Source organism: Ixodes scapularis, unplaced genomic scaffold (assembly GCF_016920785.2).
Source record: "Ixodes scapularis isolate PalLabHiFi unplaced genomic scaffold, ASM1692078v2 PGA_scaffold8__174_contigs__length_109621045, whole genome shotgun sequence".
Taxonomy (NCBI): domain Eukaryota; kingdom Metazoa; phylum Arthropoda; class Arachnida; order Ixodida; family Ixodidae; genus Ixodes; species Ixodes scapularis.
This window is the reverse complement of record NW_024609883.1, coordinates 69021095-69039737: the sequence shown is the minus strand read 5'-3', so window position 1 is coordinate 69039737 and position 18643 is coordinate 69021095. Positions and strand designations below refer to the sequence as shown.

At 43.8% G+C, this 18643-nt stretch overlaps 1 protein-coding gene across 1 annotated transcript in view; it reads left to right on the top strand.

Moving 5' to 3' along the window:
- LOC121833604 (ATP-binding cassette sub-family C member 2-like) overlaps nt 1-18021 on the top strand; it is a 75626-nt gene extending 57605 nt beyond the window's left edge. The window contains exons 15-19 of the mRNA XM_042287021.1: nt 4814-5005; nt 6264-6422; nt 15387-15553; nt 17045-17239; nt 17865-18021. Coding sequence (XP_042142955.1) covers nt 4814-5005; nt 6264-6422; nt 15387-15553; nt 17045-17239; nt 17865-18021 — 870 coding nt within the window. The remainder of the gene's footprint in view (nt 1-4813; nt 5006-6263; nt 6423-15386; nt 15554-17044; nt 17240-17864) is intronic.
- Nucleotides 18022-18643: the final 622 nt, after the last annotated feature.

The following is an 18643-nucleotide window of genomic DNA, read 5'->3' as shown; positions in this document are numbered from 1 at the left end:
CCACGACGAGAAGTCTTCGATGGGCACAGAAAAACGTTCCATCGAGGACTGACCGCGGTTTCTTCCCTGACATCCTGTCTGTCTGACAAGGGATGCGAAAAGGCTTCGACCTCTAAATAAATTCTATGTCACCCTAAACCCATCAAAACGTCATCACGCCCCTGCCAACATTGATCACATGACGTCACGGTGTAATGAACTGGTATTCTTTATCTTTAGGTATGGCCTTGAACATGAAACTTTATCACGCTGCTGTATATGAAAGGACAAAACATACTTTCGTTGCAAGTTACCTCGTTGAAGACCGTGCAGGCAGTGCCATTTGATATTTTTGAGAATAGTGGACCACCTGAAGCATTCTAGAACATACGTCTTGTCTTCTGTTAGGGTTGAAAAAAAACCATACGATGGCATCCCCATTTTGAAGGTCCTCCTGCCGACCCTCCGCCACCGACGCATGAATTGCAGTCCTCAAGTTTCGCCTAGCATCATCCAAACAGAGACTTGGTGGATTGGGACCTGATATTGCCGGTACAGGTGCGAGCTCTCCGAGAAACAGCGCGCTTAAGACCGAGTCGCAGGTGTACGAAGTCCGGGTCGGAACAGCGAGGCCACGACTGGTCTCCTTCTTGGGTTTCGGATCACCAGAGCAGCGGGTCATGTTCACGTCGACTTATGACGACCCTTGAGCCGTGCAATATTACGGGCGCAGCCGGAGATGCATTCGCATAAGTGTTGAACTTCACTGCGTGAGTCATCCTGCTATTTTAAGTTGACAACCGCCAGGCTCGTGCTGCAACGGACTGTGACTCAGCATTGCCGGCTGGGTGTACTGTGTACGCTGAGGCAGAGAGACGGTTAGCAGCGGGCGTTGTATGCCAGCAAACAATGACTCAAGAAACCCCTACCTAAAAACCTGTGGCAGAAGATGCCCTGACTCCACTCCTGGCACGCCACCTGGTTCGAGTCCCCCACTACGCCACACTTCTCAGAAGAGAGAAGAGCACGCATAAAAAGTAGTTTGGAGAATTGGAAGGAACCTTGGTCAGCATAGTCACAATGCCCCAGTAGCTCCTTGACCCTCGCGCCCTCAGAACTAGAAAAAAAAAAAAAAAAAACGTTCGGAATTTTTTTTTTGAAGAGGGGGGGGGGGGGGGGGGGCGGGGGCTATTTCACAAGAAATGTAACGAAATACATTTCATCTTGATTGTATCGCGATACAAAGAAACATCTAAAATGTATTTTGTTACAGGATTACAGATACTGGTGAAAAAATGTATCGCGATACAGAAATACAGATACGAAATGTATTTCTAAAATACTATCGCGATAGATTTGTATCGCGATACTGCCCAACCCTGGTTGAAGCCATACCATCCCAAGGTTACCCGGAACATTAACTTGTGACGCACTAATATGATTGCGGATAGTGATTAGGACACCGCCACCTCTCTTTCTTAGTCTGTCGCCATCTGTGTAAGGTATAATTCATATTGGGGGAACACTTCTGAGTTAGTAATTTTGGCTTCTAGCCACGTTTCTGTCAGAATAACCAGGTCGGCAGTGCACGATTCAATTAGTGATAATAGGTCGTTGCGGTTTGTTAAAACACTTTTTATATTTGTAAAAACGACCGAACATGACTTGGTGTTTCTGTGTACTCGGCAAGACTGGGGTGGGCGGCGTGTACACAGCTCTATGGCTTTTTCTCTTCGTGCATACTGTTTTTTGCAGAGTCGAAGAAAAAATGTTTTGTTATCAATGATTAAACTGTTCGAGCGCATCTTGCACTGCTTTCCTTCTTGCTTCGAAAAACTCAATCCGTTTTCCCCGTTCCTCGCGTCCTGCTGGTGAAAAGTACTCGCTGACGGCAAAACCCATACTTTTTAGTTTGTAACACGCGCTCAAGATTTTATCATTATGCTTGGTAGACTAAAGCTTGACAATGATTGGGCGTGTTTTATTATCGTTGAAACGACCTAGCCTGTGCGCTCTTTCCACGAAACTAGATTGTAGCGAAAAACTCAGGTTGCGAGAGCACATATCAAGAACCAGTTTTTTTTTATTGGGTCCATGTTTCATTTAGTTTGTCGTCATGGCCATAAAACACAAGATTGGTACATCGCATTCTATTCTCCCAGTCTTCACACCGTGATTCCAAAGTATGAATTTGCTCTGTTATTTTTGTGCTTTCTGCATCTTTGCGTATATCGTCCAAGCAAGACACCCTTGCTTCCATATTCGCTACTCTGTTAGTCAGGGCACTCACGGATAACTTAGTAAGAAACTGATCTTCTCTCAGTTTTTTAGTTCGCTCAAAACGTTATTTTGCCCTTCTTCCGTACAATCGCCAGGACAGATTCTAATTGCGCTTCCTGAGCCTCAATCATTCCGGGGTTAGTCTCTACATCACCGAATAATAAGAGAAGTAGTTCGTTACAACGGCCACCGGCATAAGTAATGCTATCAATGAAAAACAGATACCAACGGATGCTTTAGTGAAAAAGGTATATAAGACTGATAAACCCCTGCACTCATCGAATGTTGAAAGAAAGAGCCTCGGACGTACTGGCGCTATGGTAAAAACCATATACGCGACAATGCACAAAATGTGTGCTTACGATCGAGAATCAACTGGCTTTCTTTCCTTAGCAATTGGCATAGCAAATCGCTTTTCTGATTACTTTAGTTGCTGACATTCTAGTTCGAGAACTGCTGGTAGAACAGAGAGCTTTAAGGAAAGCACACACTATTTATAGGCTTTTACTGTCGACGTCACAGCAATAAGAAAATTAAAACCTAAGTTCTCTGCGGGAATTCTTGGTGTACAAAATTTCATTAAGGCGTGTTCTGATATATTTGCTCACCTTTTGAAACATATAACCTATCACTAGTGAAGGATGTATTCCCTGGTTTGTGGGAGTCTTCTATAGTTCCTATGTTCAAGGCTGGTGATCCGTCACAAGTAAATAACTATCGTCCCTTTTCGTTATTATGTGGTTTCGCAATTTTTTTTTTCAAAATAGTTATGTATAACCGGGCCTCCAGTTACGTCAGCCAAAGAATTCGTCCTGTTCAGCATGGTTTTTTAAAGGGAAAGTCCGTAGAAACGAATCTCTGCTCTTTGCTCAATCTCTTTGTACCGACAGTTACAAGCAGAGGCCAACTTGATTTTGTATACTTTGACATGTCGAAGGCCTTTGACCGTGTGGATCATTCTTTAACCCTTTGCAAAATTTCTTTTTATAGCCTGTGCCCTAAGCTGTATGAATGGTTCAGGAGCTACTTGAGTTTACGTAGTAACACTCTTCATGTTGGCAACTCATTTTCAAAGAGTTTTATATCGACTTCTGGTGTATCTAAAAGGTCAAACCTGAAACCATTGTTGCTTATTTTGCTTGTAAATGACACAGTACGACGCGTCAAGCATTCGAATGCCCTTCGCTTCGCTGATGACGTCAAGCTTTTTTTTTTTTTTAAATATCTGAAACTCTGTTGATAATACTTTATTACAAAATATATTGGTTGCGATTTCCGAGTGGTGTGCAAAAACGCTTTATCGTTGAATCCAGAAAAAAACTAAATTGATTTCTTCATGAAAAAACACGGAACTTTTTTTTTGTTTTGTTTTTGTTCCCTTGGGTGTGCTTAAGGGCAATGCGATAGTTCGTGTATCTCTTGTAAGAGACCTTGGCGTCTACATTCATCGCACTCTTTCATTTACTGCGCATGTATCTAAGATCGTTGTTTCAGGGATAAGAAAGTTGGGTATGATCACCCGGTTATTATGTTCTTTCACCTCACTATCATCTGTGGTGCGTCTGTACTGCAGCCTCGTACGCTCAGGACTTGAATTTAGCTCAACTTGTTGGAATTCACAATCGTTAACCCAAGTTGAAATTACCGTATTTACTCGGGTAGTAGCCGCACTATTTATGAACAAAGCCTTTGCGTCTACTTTCTTACAGAACACATATACATCCAATCATTGTGTTGCGCATAAATAACATAGCGAAAAACCAGATCGAGAACACGATTCTTCATACAAATGCAATCTTCACAGATGGTACCTTTGCACGAAAACGTTATCTCTGTCCTGTAAACAGCTAGAATCATGCTGTCGATCGCAGTGATTGGAAATCTGCGTGCTCCGCGAAAAAGCGAACCCTCAGGTTTTCATCATAAACAGTGCGGCTATTACTCCAGTAAAGACGGTACTTGTAAGTGTAGGCATTCATGTGCCAACTAGAGCTAGTCACCATTTGTTAACATTTTACCCCAATAAAATTTGTTAATTGTCACCGACAACTCGTATGCAGTCTGCTTTTAATAACCCAGGCAATTGTGAATTTGATATATTACATGATTTTGTTCATTTGAACCAGCCTTGCAAAAGGTGTATTTCATCACACTTAAACTTTGAGTAGGAGTTCCATTTGCCTCTCAAATATGTATTCATGTCCTTTCCCATGTTTTTGAACATTGTAAATAGTGTTGCTGTAAACACGACCAAACAGTGCATCACACAAAAAGCCTTCATAGCTGTTTGTGGGCACTAAGAAAAAATAAAGCATTAATGTAATATTCATATTACTATAGTTGTCCGTTCGCTGTCACCGGCAAAAACCAATCACGCACACTAACTGTGGCGTGACCCCGCGCTTTCGAGCACCGTGACGTTCTACTTCTAGAGCTGCCCGATTGGCTACGTTGGATCGTAGCGTTGTCTGCTGTCAGACCCAGTGTGAAAACGGGTCTCAGCCTAAATCGAGGCTGAGTATGCAAATGAGGCCAACTTATCTTTCAGGAACAGGTTCAAAACGAGCGTACGACTGCTACTTCAGAGAACGTTAACCAAGGCTTACGTTCAAGAACCCTCTTGGTGAACGATAGCTGGCCGACGAGAGGTCAAATAGAATTTCAAGAGTACTCGGCGTCCTACAGGCCAGGAGACTTACCGGATGTGTTGAAGGGTGTGACATTCTCTGTTCAGTCTTACGAAAAGGTGGGTTTGTGCCGGAGTTTCCAGCGTGATATCAACTCTAACGGTTCTTACCACTAAATTTATAGAATAACGGGAAATAATGATAGTGGGAGCATCAATAAATATAAACACGACGTTGTGGTTTGGATGTACATTTTTCCAAGGACTGTCGCTGGCTGGGGTCTGCTAGAACTCCGATCTAGAAACGTTCTGTGTCAATATAACAAAATTTCGTATATAACAAATTTTGCTTAAATCGCTTTTTTTTTATTCGGTAGTTGTAGCTATTTACCTTTAATTCAATTTGCCGCAGTTGATTTTTTTTTTTTTTTTGCTGTGTGTGGTTTTGTTGATTCCGAGTGAAATTATGGATTAAACTCAATCATAAATAAAAGCTTGAGGAAGGCATTCAATTTTTATTTTCAGAGTTCGAAGATTCCTTTTATTGATTTCAAATAATCTAGGAATACTCGGTGAATGATCTTTTGTTTAACTGTTTGACATAAACGACACTGCATGTTTTGAAACTGAAAGGCTAACATGAGAATCCCCTCATTGGGTTCTCTAAAAACTCAATTTATAAGGTTTTTATTTCCTTAAATGTTCAGGTTGCCGATGTAACACGTTCTGACCCAAGCTGGTAACATTAATAACATCAGTCACAAAATCGTAATGATATTCATTTAAAAGTAACCGATAACAACCTATCTCCAGTAACAAAGACTTATAAAGGAAGTGTATTTCTGACAGAAGAAATTCACTTGGGTATTTTTATCTGCCACATTCTCATTCCATATACGTAGATAGACTAATGAAATTTTGTGTTACGAAAATCTGGAATTCTCTGAGTAACGATATTCAAAGTTTGCGTAACTTTAGCCAAGCCCTCAAACACTACCTGATACCTTCTTAAATCCCCCATCCTCATATAGTCCTAAGCTGGATTTAGTGAACTTAGTCTGCCTCCTATGATCGTACAAATCTTTACATTTTGTGTTTTCTAGTATTTCCATTTGGTTTTTAATCACCTGTCTTTCTCACTCTACGCCGCAGCTGCCTCATTCGAGTCGACCCAAACTTGCCAACAGGCTACGGGTCTGAAAGGGCAAATGAACCCATAACCAGATGGCTAGTTTGGGTCCATCGCTTCTTTAAGTGACATGTATATGCATTCCGGCTAATGAAATTAACTGATTTGAAATCAATTAGCAGATATCAGTGTTTAGAATGAAAGTGTAGCCCTTGAATTACCTGGTATTCATCTTTGATTAAATTGAAGGTGGGAGTGGTAGGGCGTACGGGTGCCGGCAAATCATCGCTCGTCCTAGCCCTGCTCCGAGTCCTCAAGGCTTCGCAGGGCCGGATAACAATTGACAGCGTGGACATCACTCAAGTGCCGCTGAAGAGGCTCAGGTCTGCTATCACCGTCATTCCTCAGGTAATGATCAACTAACGTCTGAGAACTCTTTAAATTTCAGCGAGATACGTTTTCGCACGCTTCAATGAATCAATTTAACAGAAGAAATGGTTTGAAAATTATGAAAAAATACCGACGAAAAATAGATTACTACATGATATGAGCCCAGAACTTGTCTTGTTTGCAGCATCAATCTCCCCGTTTATAATCAACAACATAACGTTTTTGGAACTTTAGAAACCGAAAATTCAATCTGAGATGTGTCTTCGAAGTCTCTTTTCTCCTCCTCTCAGATTTTACTCTACGGGTCATATCAGAGAGCTTTATATCTGAAAATACAATTAACCCGTCCATTGCTGAGTTGATTCGCCTGCAGAAGATACATTGCTCCCCAAACTGAATAACAAAAAAAAAAGATGCAGTGCCCCCCAAATGTTCATCCGTTCGCGGCTATCCAAAGCGAAATTGGTTACTGCAGAAGTTGGAATGTCTTCCCCAAGCTCTGTTGTGATCGGAAAGTCAAGATTTCACAAGTAGTTCAACGGGTAGACTCAGGAATAGCCTATACGAGCCATCTCGTGGTGGCGTTAAGTTTAGGGAGCATTGTACTTTATGTAAGATTGTAGTTTCCGCATCTGTAGATTATCTGCGTTCAAGCTGTCCACTTTGCAAAAGAGTTTGATTGCTTTAAATAAACAGGCGGGTCTACTTCCAGTCCAGGTTTATTCTTGAGATGGAGGGTTGAGCGATTTGGCAAAAGGTAACTCACGCAGTCAGACCATACGCACACCGTCAAAATGAATCCTTTCACGTCGCGCTGACTATCAACTCTGGTGTTTGTTTGCCTTCTCCCTTTAAACCAATAAGAAATTTAAAAAAAGACTGTTAACACACTTTGTTGTTTACTTTCTGCTGCTAAGTAAGACAACTCTTATTCTGCGTGGTATTTTGTCCTCTTCCAAAAGATTTCTAACTATAACACCTTTGTTACATTCGAGTGGGGTCTAGGTATAACTCCTTTTCGGAAAGTGATATAGAAGAACTGCTAAAATATGTGTCTTTCTGCTTCACGATGCTTGCTGCTTCAATGATTTCTCTTGTGACTAGGCGATGACCTTTTCTGATTACGGAACAGTTTTTGAAGTTGGCTGAGCGTCTGCAGTCACCGCAGGGCATGCGTAGAAGTTCTGAATTGGCTACTCGGATGTTGTTGTTTTGCTCTCTTCATCGGTCGTTCACACATCTTCCTGTTCCTCCTGTGTAAAGTTTGCCACATGCAAGGGGGAAGAAATAAACCTCTTCATCTGAACCAGGAATGTAAATGGTTTTATGTTTTTTTTTAGCAGCCTGTAGTGATTTTTGCTCTAGTGTTGACTTTTTTTACATCAACCAGAGAGCTTGTGGTGGCCCAAAAACACAACATTACTATTTGCTCGGTAACCAATATTTTTGAAGGTATGGGATACGTTGTGAATGTTGGGCATAACTAACGGCTTTTCGTTTCTGTTCCTGTCTCGTGAATAGCGAGTGTCATTTAATTTTTTTTAACCCCTTCAGTCACGAGGAATGAAAATGTGCGCCTAAAGTTACTTGCCTGATTAAATCAAGACAGGAGGTGCTTTAGATTGCTAAAAAATATTCACTCGCGAAACATTCGATCAGAACACACTTTCGCATCGTGTCCTCAATTGTGCACGTTGTGTGTTGAGTCCCTTCAAAACACAACAAAATGTTTGAAACAATTTATTTGAAAAAAATCTGTTCATAAAGTACACAGAATGCAGTCCGTTGACTAATTTAAAAACAGGACAGCCATACTCTCTACTCTTGGTAGGAGCTCCGAGAATTCTTCACTTTACTTTGTGTGAAACTCCAGGAAGCAGTTGTTTTTAACTGTGAGACACAGGAAAACGTTGCACTTACGGCAACGAATGCGACCTTTCCTCTTGCAGCCCTCGCGCCGGCACCTGTGAGCAAAGAAGGCTCTCATGTGTTAGGGCCAGTGACTCTGAACATCATAGTGCACGGTGTTGGTAGGCAAAGCTTCTGCATTATGAGGCTTCTTAGACGGTTGGGTGGTCTCCCCGAGGCTAGGACGTCCTCTCTTCTTCTAGGGCGCCTTGTTGAATGAGATGAGACATTGTGCAACGTCTTTCTGAAAAGCCAACATGTCTTTTTTTTTCTTTTTCGGGAGTCTCTTCACTTGCATCTCTGATGTATTCCCGCCAGCTGTTGGACAAGCCGAATGAGATGAAGTGGGAAAGTACACGGACACTCCACTTCCTCGTCCTGGTCCGGATTGGGTACAGGGACATGATAAAGTCCAGTTTGTCCACTCCCCCCATGAACTTGTTGTACTCCAGTACAACCTCAGGGCACTCTGTTTTATACGTCCTCTTTCTTCGCTTTTTCCAGCGCTTTACCGTCCCTTTCTCGCCAACTCCGACACGTGTTGAAGCCATGTTTACTATCCCGTTGTCTTTCCAGCGGACGATCACCACATCTCCGTCCTCTGAGATCTTGCTGTCAATAGTTCCTCTTCCTTCCTTCCGCATTTCTTTCTCGCTTTTGGGTTTGCATCCAAGTAGCCAATTGGATCGGATGGTACCGGTGCCGAGTATACCCACTGTTTTCAGCTCCTGCAGGAGCCTCACAGAAGTGAAGTAATTGTCGAAGTCAAGAGAGGTTTTGGCCTTTTGGTAGACTTTCGACTAGCCTCATGATGACTGAACAGCCCAGTCCAAGGTGGGCGTATTTTGGATCCACACTAGTCCCCTTTTCCTGATAGAACTCAAAGTCGTGTGCTACCCCGTCTGTGCTGCACCGCACGAACACCTACACTCTAAGAAAAAAGGGAGGAGAAAGGTAGCAAAAGCGACTGTTCCTCCTTGTTGCGGACAAGTTGCCCAGAGAAGGGAGGAACGGCAGTTCAGATGAAAGGAGGAGGGCGAGTTCCTCCTTGTTCAGTTGGCGCAGGGGTAGAACATCGCGCTACTGACCAAGTGGTCAACGGTTCGATCCCCAGGAAAGTGGTTTTTTTTTTGTTTTTTGTTTTTTTTTTTTTGTAAAGTTTTTTTTTTTTATTTTTGTTTACCAAAACACACATAAACAAACCCAGACCGATGAAAGGAAAATTAAAGTCCTTATTATTCTCCGAGACGTTTTCCTCCTCCAGGCAGACCGGAGAAAGTTTTCGCCCTCCCGACCCATCTTCTTTCGGTTTCGTTTTTCGAGCACATCGCGCACGTTGTTTAATAAATTAATGTTGAGTTGATAGAGCTTCAGCGGCAGCGAAGGCCGCCTGTAATTCCGTCTTCTAGTCCAAACGTGCAGAACATTTCGGTTGCATTGACGTTTTTACCACTAATTTTATCAAATGAGCTAACGAAGCCGCTAGAAACAGCGAAGTTCCGGAGCAGTGCCAGCAGTGCTACATACACTGGGTAAGACGGCCGTCTCCAATTTGCGGGACACACGCGGAACTACAGCAGCGAAACCACGAGGAACTGTGTCGACGTTTTCGACGTTATGGAAATCGCGGGAACTGCGTCCAAGGAAGGCAGGTTTTCCTGCCGGCTGCCTGGGTGCCTTCCGTGCCGAGTGCCAACCGGCGTTCAACGTGATTCTTCTGCGTGTCAGCAACATCGTCAACGTGGTTCTGTATTTCTTCGTGTCAGCGACATCGTGATGGCAGTGTTGTGGGTTGTGAACAGAAGACTGGAATTATCGCCGATGTGACCGTGTGTTCGCGTATCAGTGGTGTAACAACAAGATGAGATGACGTAAACTGTCGGGCATTGATGCCGCTGGTCGGGCCGTTATCGGAGGGGCCGGGGTGTCGCAGGATGACATTCCGCTTTACATTAAAGAGTTTAAAACCACTTGAGGGATTAGGTGCAGTCGATCGACGTGTGGATAGTCATGTTGGAACGCTGGTCTGAACGGTAAGCTCCTATCGTACAGTGGCCAATGTGACTGTCGGTCCCCGAGAGCGATTGCGCTCTGGGGAAAAGACAACACTACGAAAGTATGACGGAAAGTACGTATATTTATAATGGAAGTTTAGCATAAAAAAAAAAGACAGGCAAAATCGAAAAAAAAAACGCTATCCTTTATTTTACTGTTTAAATATACTACGGTTCCTGTAGAAACTGCCCTCTAAGTGGCGCGCTGGGATGAGCGCTAGAAGTTTTCGAGCTCGCAACGGCGCAGCTCCGTACACCTAACAGTTGTCGGAAGTCGCGGCTTTGACTGCATTCAAGTTGATCGAAAAGCGATTTCTGTGCCCGTGAAGCATCACTTCCAGCTGAGTGGATATCCGCTCTACAGAGATTAATTCAAGACGGCAATTGCAGCTTTGCGCGAACAGCACAAATAGAAAAACGAACACTACAATATAAATACTGGCTACGAAGGGCCATGCGGGAAAACAAACTCATGGCTTGGAACCACATTGGAGCGGCTCGATTTATTGGCTTTCAAATAATTATGGCATGATTGAGCGTCTTCTTTTTAATAAGAGATTCATCCCCTGAGCCATTAAGAATAGCCTCAGATGTATGACATTGCTGAAAAAAAATGAACATGTTCGGAATATTTTTTTTTTGCTTAGGGAGTCACCGAAAAATTCCGCACGTTCAAAACTACCACTATAAAAGACGGAAACGCAGGGCTTGCCAGTAGTGATCGGGGTAGTGTGCTGTTGTATTGATGTTTGTATGCGATGCCCGTGTATGCGTTCAATATATGTTGACCTGATGTTTGTAGTGTGCGCAACGTGTCTACGTGTGTTAGAGATTCCGAAGAGCAAACGCAATTGTGGCGTAAGAAAATAAAAATATTTTTTTGTAAAACATGAATTGGGCGGTACCTAGCGCCACCTAGCCTAGCTACGTGCGATTACTCTGCTTGACCCTGCCATCTGGTGGCAAGCGATTTAACATCCTTTTACGCTACGCGGCTACGCCATAATTTCGTGTTACCGTGCTGAGATAAGCCAAGAGGTTGCTTCGGATTTGCTTTTTTTTTTGAGAGCGGCTTTTGGTTTTGCGGGCGAATGATTTTCACTCCTCCGTGATGTGCGGTTGACGCTACGGTTGACGAAGGAATTGTGGCTCGAGGAATAGCAAAGGTAGGACATAAAGTGCGCGAACTGAGTGCCGGTTGTCTCCGTTGAACATCGCAGTGCTGACGATGAGAAGACTGAGTGACTGCATGCTTTCGAAACGTAAGTTTCTTTACCTGCAGGGGTAAAGAAACTTCGGAAATAAATACAGTTCGCGGAAAGCTCGTGTTACGTTTTTATTTCCTGCTCCTCTCGCTTCGTGCAATAGACTTAGTGTTCTCGTTAAGCCTTACCGAGCTCGATTTGCTCGATTCGTGGCCGCCATAATGAGATGCAGTCGACGGAGGAACTTTTCCTCCCCTGCTTAAGGGACGAAAGTTTCTCCCTTTCTGAAGGAACATATGTCTCAAGAGCGTTCCTCCCTTTAGGGAGGACTATACTGACCCTTTTTTCTAAGAGTGTATACACCCCCTCGGGATTCGGTTTGTTGCGAACAAACTGTTTTGCCGCGACCCTCCCAGTGAAAGCAATCATTTGCTCATCTATACTGTTTTATTTCGCTGGCTCTACCTCAAGACAGCGAAGGCGAACTGCCTCGAGGATCGGGCGGACTTTCCAGAATTTGTCAAGATTTTTCGGGTCAGTCTTGCTGTTTGAGTCTGTAATGTGAAGTTCTAACCTGATCTTAAAAAAGCGATTCACTGCCATGGAGTCCGCCACCATTGGAATCCTCAATCCAGCCTGCCAGTACATCCTAGTTCGAGTATACTTCAGGACTCCCATTGCCATGAAGACCCTTACTTCTTGTGGCGTTGTTCCCAGCTCTTTTCCGCTTGTTTGGAGGGAGTAGATATTAGTGAGTTCTGCCAGCTCCTCAAACACACTCTCCGAAAAGTACCTCATGAAGTACTCTGGTGGTTCTGGTGGTGTTGAACTCCCCTTCATTCGATAGGTTCAGTCCTGGGCGTCCGGAGTGAAATCTCGCACAAACCACTGACTGTGACCTTTTTTGGGGGCTGGCGGAGGCATGTCAGCCGGCGACGCTGGTATTGATGGTCCTGCCTCTGGGTTGTCAAGGGCTTCCTGAATGGTGTTACAGAAATTATATGCCATAAAAAGTACTGCGACGTGATAAACTGTCTGCTTAGTAGCTACTTACCTCAGGGCTCAGTTGCAGGCTCCAGGTCTCCAAACTCGTCGTCGGAGAGGCCGCCATCGGAGATGTTGCCGTCGGCGATCCTTTCAAGTAACTCTTGCACTCATTGTTCTTCAATTTTCCGTCGTTCTCGAGCATGTACACGAAGACCTGGTTGTTAAAATAAAACCCAATAGATTGTAAAAGCGTGCTACACTGAAATTCAAATCCGCGCCAACAAATCTCAGTTCTAAGAATTGGGGCACAACGTCCATGAGTGAGGACGCCGAAACACGCTAAATGATAGCTTTGAATTACATTCACATAAAATGCTGTAACCTACTTCAAAGTCATCCACACATTTTCCTAAACGTATCGGAAGCTTAAATTTATTACTCAGACTGACATTCGAGAAGTAATTCACCCAGATGTGAAGCCACTTATCCGTGACACCATAGCAAGCGGAGCAGTCCATTTTTTCCCGCAAAATCTTCACGGTTCGCTTTGCCACTGATAGATGGCGCCAGCCGTTCTGTTCTCCATTAGGGAGGCTGTAGTGAGGGTGGGCGCAACTCAAAACCTGGAGAGCGTTTGCAATTTAATGGCGGCGCCAGAGGGAGAGGATTCGAGAAAGGATATGCGCCAGTGTTGCCTGCACGAGAGCAGGCGCCCGCTCTGTTGCAACTCTGTTGCTCCATGCGCCTTTCCTCCTCTCGCCTCCCATTGCAAGCAACGAGCGCCTTGGCGCAGCCTCTCTCGCTTCCTTCTCGCTCCGAGAATTGCAAACGTCGAGCGGAGAAAGCAAAGTTGCCAGACAAGCAGCAACGTCCAAGATGGCGGAATTTACCATTTTTCGCGTTAAAAAAATACTTAACCTATCGCAACAAAACTGGTGGCTATGGAAAGGTAATCATTTATACCTTGTGTAAATTATTCAAGCACCTTAATGGGCTTTTATGACCCGAGTTAGGAAAGAAAACGACCCTTTGCCCCATAGACTCCCAGCAAAATTTAGCAATTAAATGGCGTCCATGTCCCGTGATCGCCGATCTAGCAGTTGCACCCACCCTCACTTGAGCCTCCCTATTCTCCATGCGTCACCAGGCGTGCACGCCGTGTCTCAAGCGAGACAAACAATGCTTCTTCGAGAGAAAAAATCTAGAAGGTTGTGTCCACGTTTTTGGGCAGCGTGCTTGAAGGGAGGCTTTTAGCGACTGAGGCTAATAGGTGTGACGGGTGAACCGCTTTCTTTATCCTGATACTTGTGCTGCAAATCTTAATTGACTGAATGTGGGCAGGGCTTAAAATATATAATTTTTGAAGCACTGATTCAGTATTACTTCCATCTTTCATGTGGCACACTGCATATAGGTCAAAATAGAAGATCTGTTAACGATCGACCAAGAAAAAAACATCTGTGTAGCCAATTCAAGACTTTTAGGCATTCACCGCCGCGACTGCCGATGCTCAGCCAACTTCAGAAACTGCTCCGTAGTCAGCAAGGATCATCACCCACTCACAATAGAAATCATCGAAGCGGCAAGTTTCGTGAAGCAGAGAGACACACCTGTTGGCAATCCTTCTATGTCAATTTCCGAGAAGTAGTTATTATCCCTAGACTCCACTCGGAACTAACAATTGCGACAGACTTTACAATCGTTTAGAAGACGACAAAATGTCGTGCAGAATAAAAGTTCCCTTACATAGCAGCAGAAAGAAAACATCGAAGTCTGATAACAATTTTAATATTTCTCTTTTCTTTTTTTTTCTTTTTTTTTTATCGATATAAGGACGAAAATAAAAATGCAAACTACAGGGTCCGATCGAGAAAAGTAAACCCGACTTTTCGGCCCGCGTTAAAAGAACTACGCATCGCAGAATGCTCAAACACCGCCAGAATGTAACCCTAGCGGTCCAAGCAAGTTGCCAAAGTATCAGCCCAATCCGATAACTTAATCAAAAGTTATAAGTGATTTTCTAAAAATTTCAATGGGAAAATGGAGCCCATTTTTGCCCGTTTTCGGTTTCTGGTGTCATAGAGCCCCATGTGTTCGAAAACTGCGTCGGCGGCCACTTCCCATTGAAATTTTCAGAAAATCACTTATAACTTTTGATAAAGTTATCGGATCGGGCTGAAACTTTAGCATCTTGTTTGGACCGCTAGGGTTACATTCTGGCGGTGTTTGAGCGTTCTGCAACGCGTAGTTGTTTAACGCGGCCCGAAAAGTAGGGTTTACTTTTCTCGATCGGACCCTGTAGAATTGAGTCACTGTGACGCGAGATGATTGACGGTGTGCGTGGGGTCTGAGTGTGTGAGATATATTTTGTGCTGTTACTTTTAGCTAAGATCTATTCTACAAGGCTTCTATATAAGAAACAACACAATGACCAGTACCGTATTTCTCGGGCTACAGTCCGCAGACTATGCATGTTTAAAAGTTAAAATTTTAGGCAGTGCGGACAATCTACGTCTGCCGACTATACAGGATTTTTGTTTTTCAAGATCGCCCATTATGACGAGACGTGACAGATTTTGTGAATGAAAGATTATGTTAATGATGATTTATGTATAATACAAGCTTTTTCGTGAGCTCAGAAAGCAGACATTTCTTAAGGTGCAACCCGTATGAGAAGATTTTCATGTCAACTAATCACGAGGTGCGGACTCTCTAAGCAAAAACTTATATTTTTGACCCCAAATTTCCCCTGAGGACTCTACGCCGTATGCAGACTACAGCCTGAAAATAGGGTGTATAAATTTTTAATTTTGCTTTTTATGTTTCAGGACCCAATCCTTGTTCGCGGAAGCCTTAGAGACAACTTGGACCCGATCGGCACCCACACGGATGAAGAACTTTGGGATGCCTTGCAAAAATCTCACTTGGACGAGTTTGTGTCCAAGCATCCGCAAAGGCTCCTTCTGGACACTGGAGATGGGGGAGCCAATCTCAGGTTAATCCTCTAGCATCATGCCTACCGAGTTTAATTTCATGTTATTTTGTAAAAGGCTAACATTGCCAAGACGATAGTATAAAATAATAATGACAACAATAACAACTAAAATACCTAGAATCAACCATACACAACCGCCTTTAGCACGATCCATCATTGGTAGGCGGAAGACAATCGAACTAGGTCCTCGTATTTTGTTTTTGTTTATTGTCGTTTTGGTAGTGCTGTTTATTTGTGATGAGATTGTTGGTACACGAATTAGAAAATTTAAGTGGTAAAGTGTAAGCTTAGAGGTTAAAACTAAGCCAAGACTGCACACCAAATGAACACCAAAACAGCTAATACCATACACGCGATAATATCAAGCCCCTTTACGTCGTCAGTCAGCAAGGTAACGCTCTCAACACACTAAGCATGTGCCGAACACAGCAGGCGCGTAGCCAGGATTTTGTTTCGGGGGAGGTCCGCCCATGACAAAATGCTGTATGAGGGGGAGGAGGGGAGAGGAGGTCCCAATGGAAGATTTCGGGGGGGCAGGGCCCATGGGCCTCCCCCCTGGCTACGTGCCTGGAACACAGATGACTACGGATACTCACCTACGCCATTAAAGCGAGCTGTACTTTTACCTAGAAGTGCACCACTGTAAACATTGAGAGACCAGATACCAAAACAGCATGCCGGTATCACCGATTCGGCTGTGAAAAAATGTCGTTTGTGAAAACGACTACAGTTGAAACGAGCGTGTTGGTTAATAGATACAAAACTTGAAAGTATAAAACAGAGAGGATGAGGACGGGAACAGGACATCTCTCTGTTTTATACTTTTAAGTTTTGTATCTGAAAACGACTAAGACGCTGATAGATTACAAAACGGAGTACCTTAGTATATTTTTTGCTCCGTTCTTCGTTCTTCGGGTGCCTGATTTGCTAACAGGGCAATCGCATTGACTGAGGAACGATAATAAGACGCTCGAAACTCGCCATACTCTCTTTCCAAAATCTCCCAGGGACTATTCGAACTGCCAGCCCAGAACTTCGCTTACGATCACTTTACTTTATTTCAGCCTAAGTTCAGATTCAGACGACGCCATACGAGTTAGTGCGACCAATCAAACAGCGTCAAAAGCGCGAGTCACTGGGCTTCTGTTTCTGTTTATGATTCGTTCAGCGGTGGCATAAAACGCACAGAAACATGACGAACGCCACGATGCCGTGCTTTTGACGATGTCCGATTGGACCCATCAGATCGTAGTGTAGACTGCGTCTGAACTAAAAGTGAAACGAAGTATGAAAGAGCACATCTAGACCAATGGCCTTCGATTCATAGGTCGTTCAATGAGAAGTACGCAATCTTCCGTGTAGATCATGTGATTCAAGGGTTGAAGGCGCGTCGGTTTTCTGAGTCGACACTTTGGCGCACCAAGCGCTTGGTGGGTGATGTTTTTGGTCTATTGTTTTCTTATCAAAATATGCATCAACGATCCTATGCAGCGTTGGGCAGCGACAACTGGCTTGTCTTGCCCGGGCCTTGATTCGAAGACCGCAAGTTCTTATTCTGGACGAAGCCACTTCGCAGATGGATGGCGACACAGACCGCCTTATCCAAGCCACACTTCGACAGAGTTTCGGAAAATGCACCGTGATGGCCATCGCACACAGAATCCATACTGTGCTCGACTACGACAAGTATGTATTGGATGCTTTCTGCCGTGTCACACGTTGAACAATATTTCACACCGGAAAAGTTGAATTGAAGACACAAAATTCCGTTCTTTTATTGACGGTTATTTACGCGGTATTAGTTCGAACGAGATACCTAGAATCGTCTTATCCGTTATTGTGTATCTATTGGAAAAGGGCCTTCGTTGGTAGCCTTTATACTCCAACACAAATCTGAAAATCGTAGCTTGACACTTAATGTGAGGTGTCGCGGAAGTTCTGAGATGGAAGCCAGTGGACATTTTGCCGCAAGAGTCCCGTCCATGACCAGGCTGTTTTAATAACTAGGCTCATTGCCGCTACATTATGCTTCGGAGAAAAAAGGATTCGCACATCCCCACCGTTCGCCATTAATTGAGACATGCAACGATGTAATGCCATATCCTCTACTCTTTGACGGCTGTACGATGCTCTAAAAATACTGTTGCGATCTGTGATAGGCTATTCCGGCCATACCATTATTGGGATCGTAATCCTCCAATAAGCAGTCATGCATTTACCATGCGTGCCAATACGAAAATATATATTGTAACCAGTTACGTAATTTGTACGATTATTCTATTTATTTTTGCGTACCTTTTTTTTTATAAAGGATCTTAGTCATGGGCGACGGGAGAGTCATGGAGTACGGATCCGTGGCTGAACTACTGTCCAACCCTGCAACGATGTTCAGCAGAATGGTCCAGAGCGCAGGAGTGGCGCCATCTCCCGACAACAGGACACGGGAACTTTATCAAACTAAACTTTAGGGGCTCACAATTTTAGCTTGAAGCGCTTTCGTGCATTCAAATATCCCATCGATAAGGCGGATAGCTTCTATTTACGTAATGGGCTTGATATTCGGTTTGGCTTGTGGGTGTACGGAGCTGGCTCAATATAAGATTGGTTATATCCTAAGGCATATTTGCGGAGCAGAGAGCTGGAAGCAATAAAGACTGCTGCACCGCTATTTTATAACCGATCAAAACAGGTTTATACAGTTTTAAACAATCTGTGGTGCAATATAGCCATTGTTTTGGAGCGCAACTCTTAGGCGCACGTTTCAGGGTATAGCGGCGGCGGCGGCGCCTTCGCCATCGGCGTAACCGCGCGCATAGCAATAGGGGATGTCACAGACTTGTACACTAATGCAATTTACCGCTAAATTTAGCGAAGAAAACGAATTTGTGTGTAAGTATGTGACGTCGCATAATGCAACACTGCGCATTCAGTTTCCCCGCTAAATTTGGCGGCAAAGCGACGTCACACACACTCAACGCCAATTAAGTTTCTTCATTAAATTTAGCTGGAAATTTAATATTTGGTGAGGTCACGTGGCGTTAATTTTCCATCTGGATTTAGCGGGAAAACTGTGGGAGGAGGGGAGGGTAC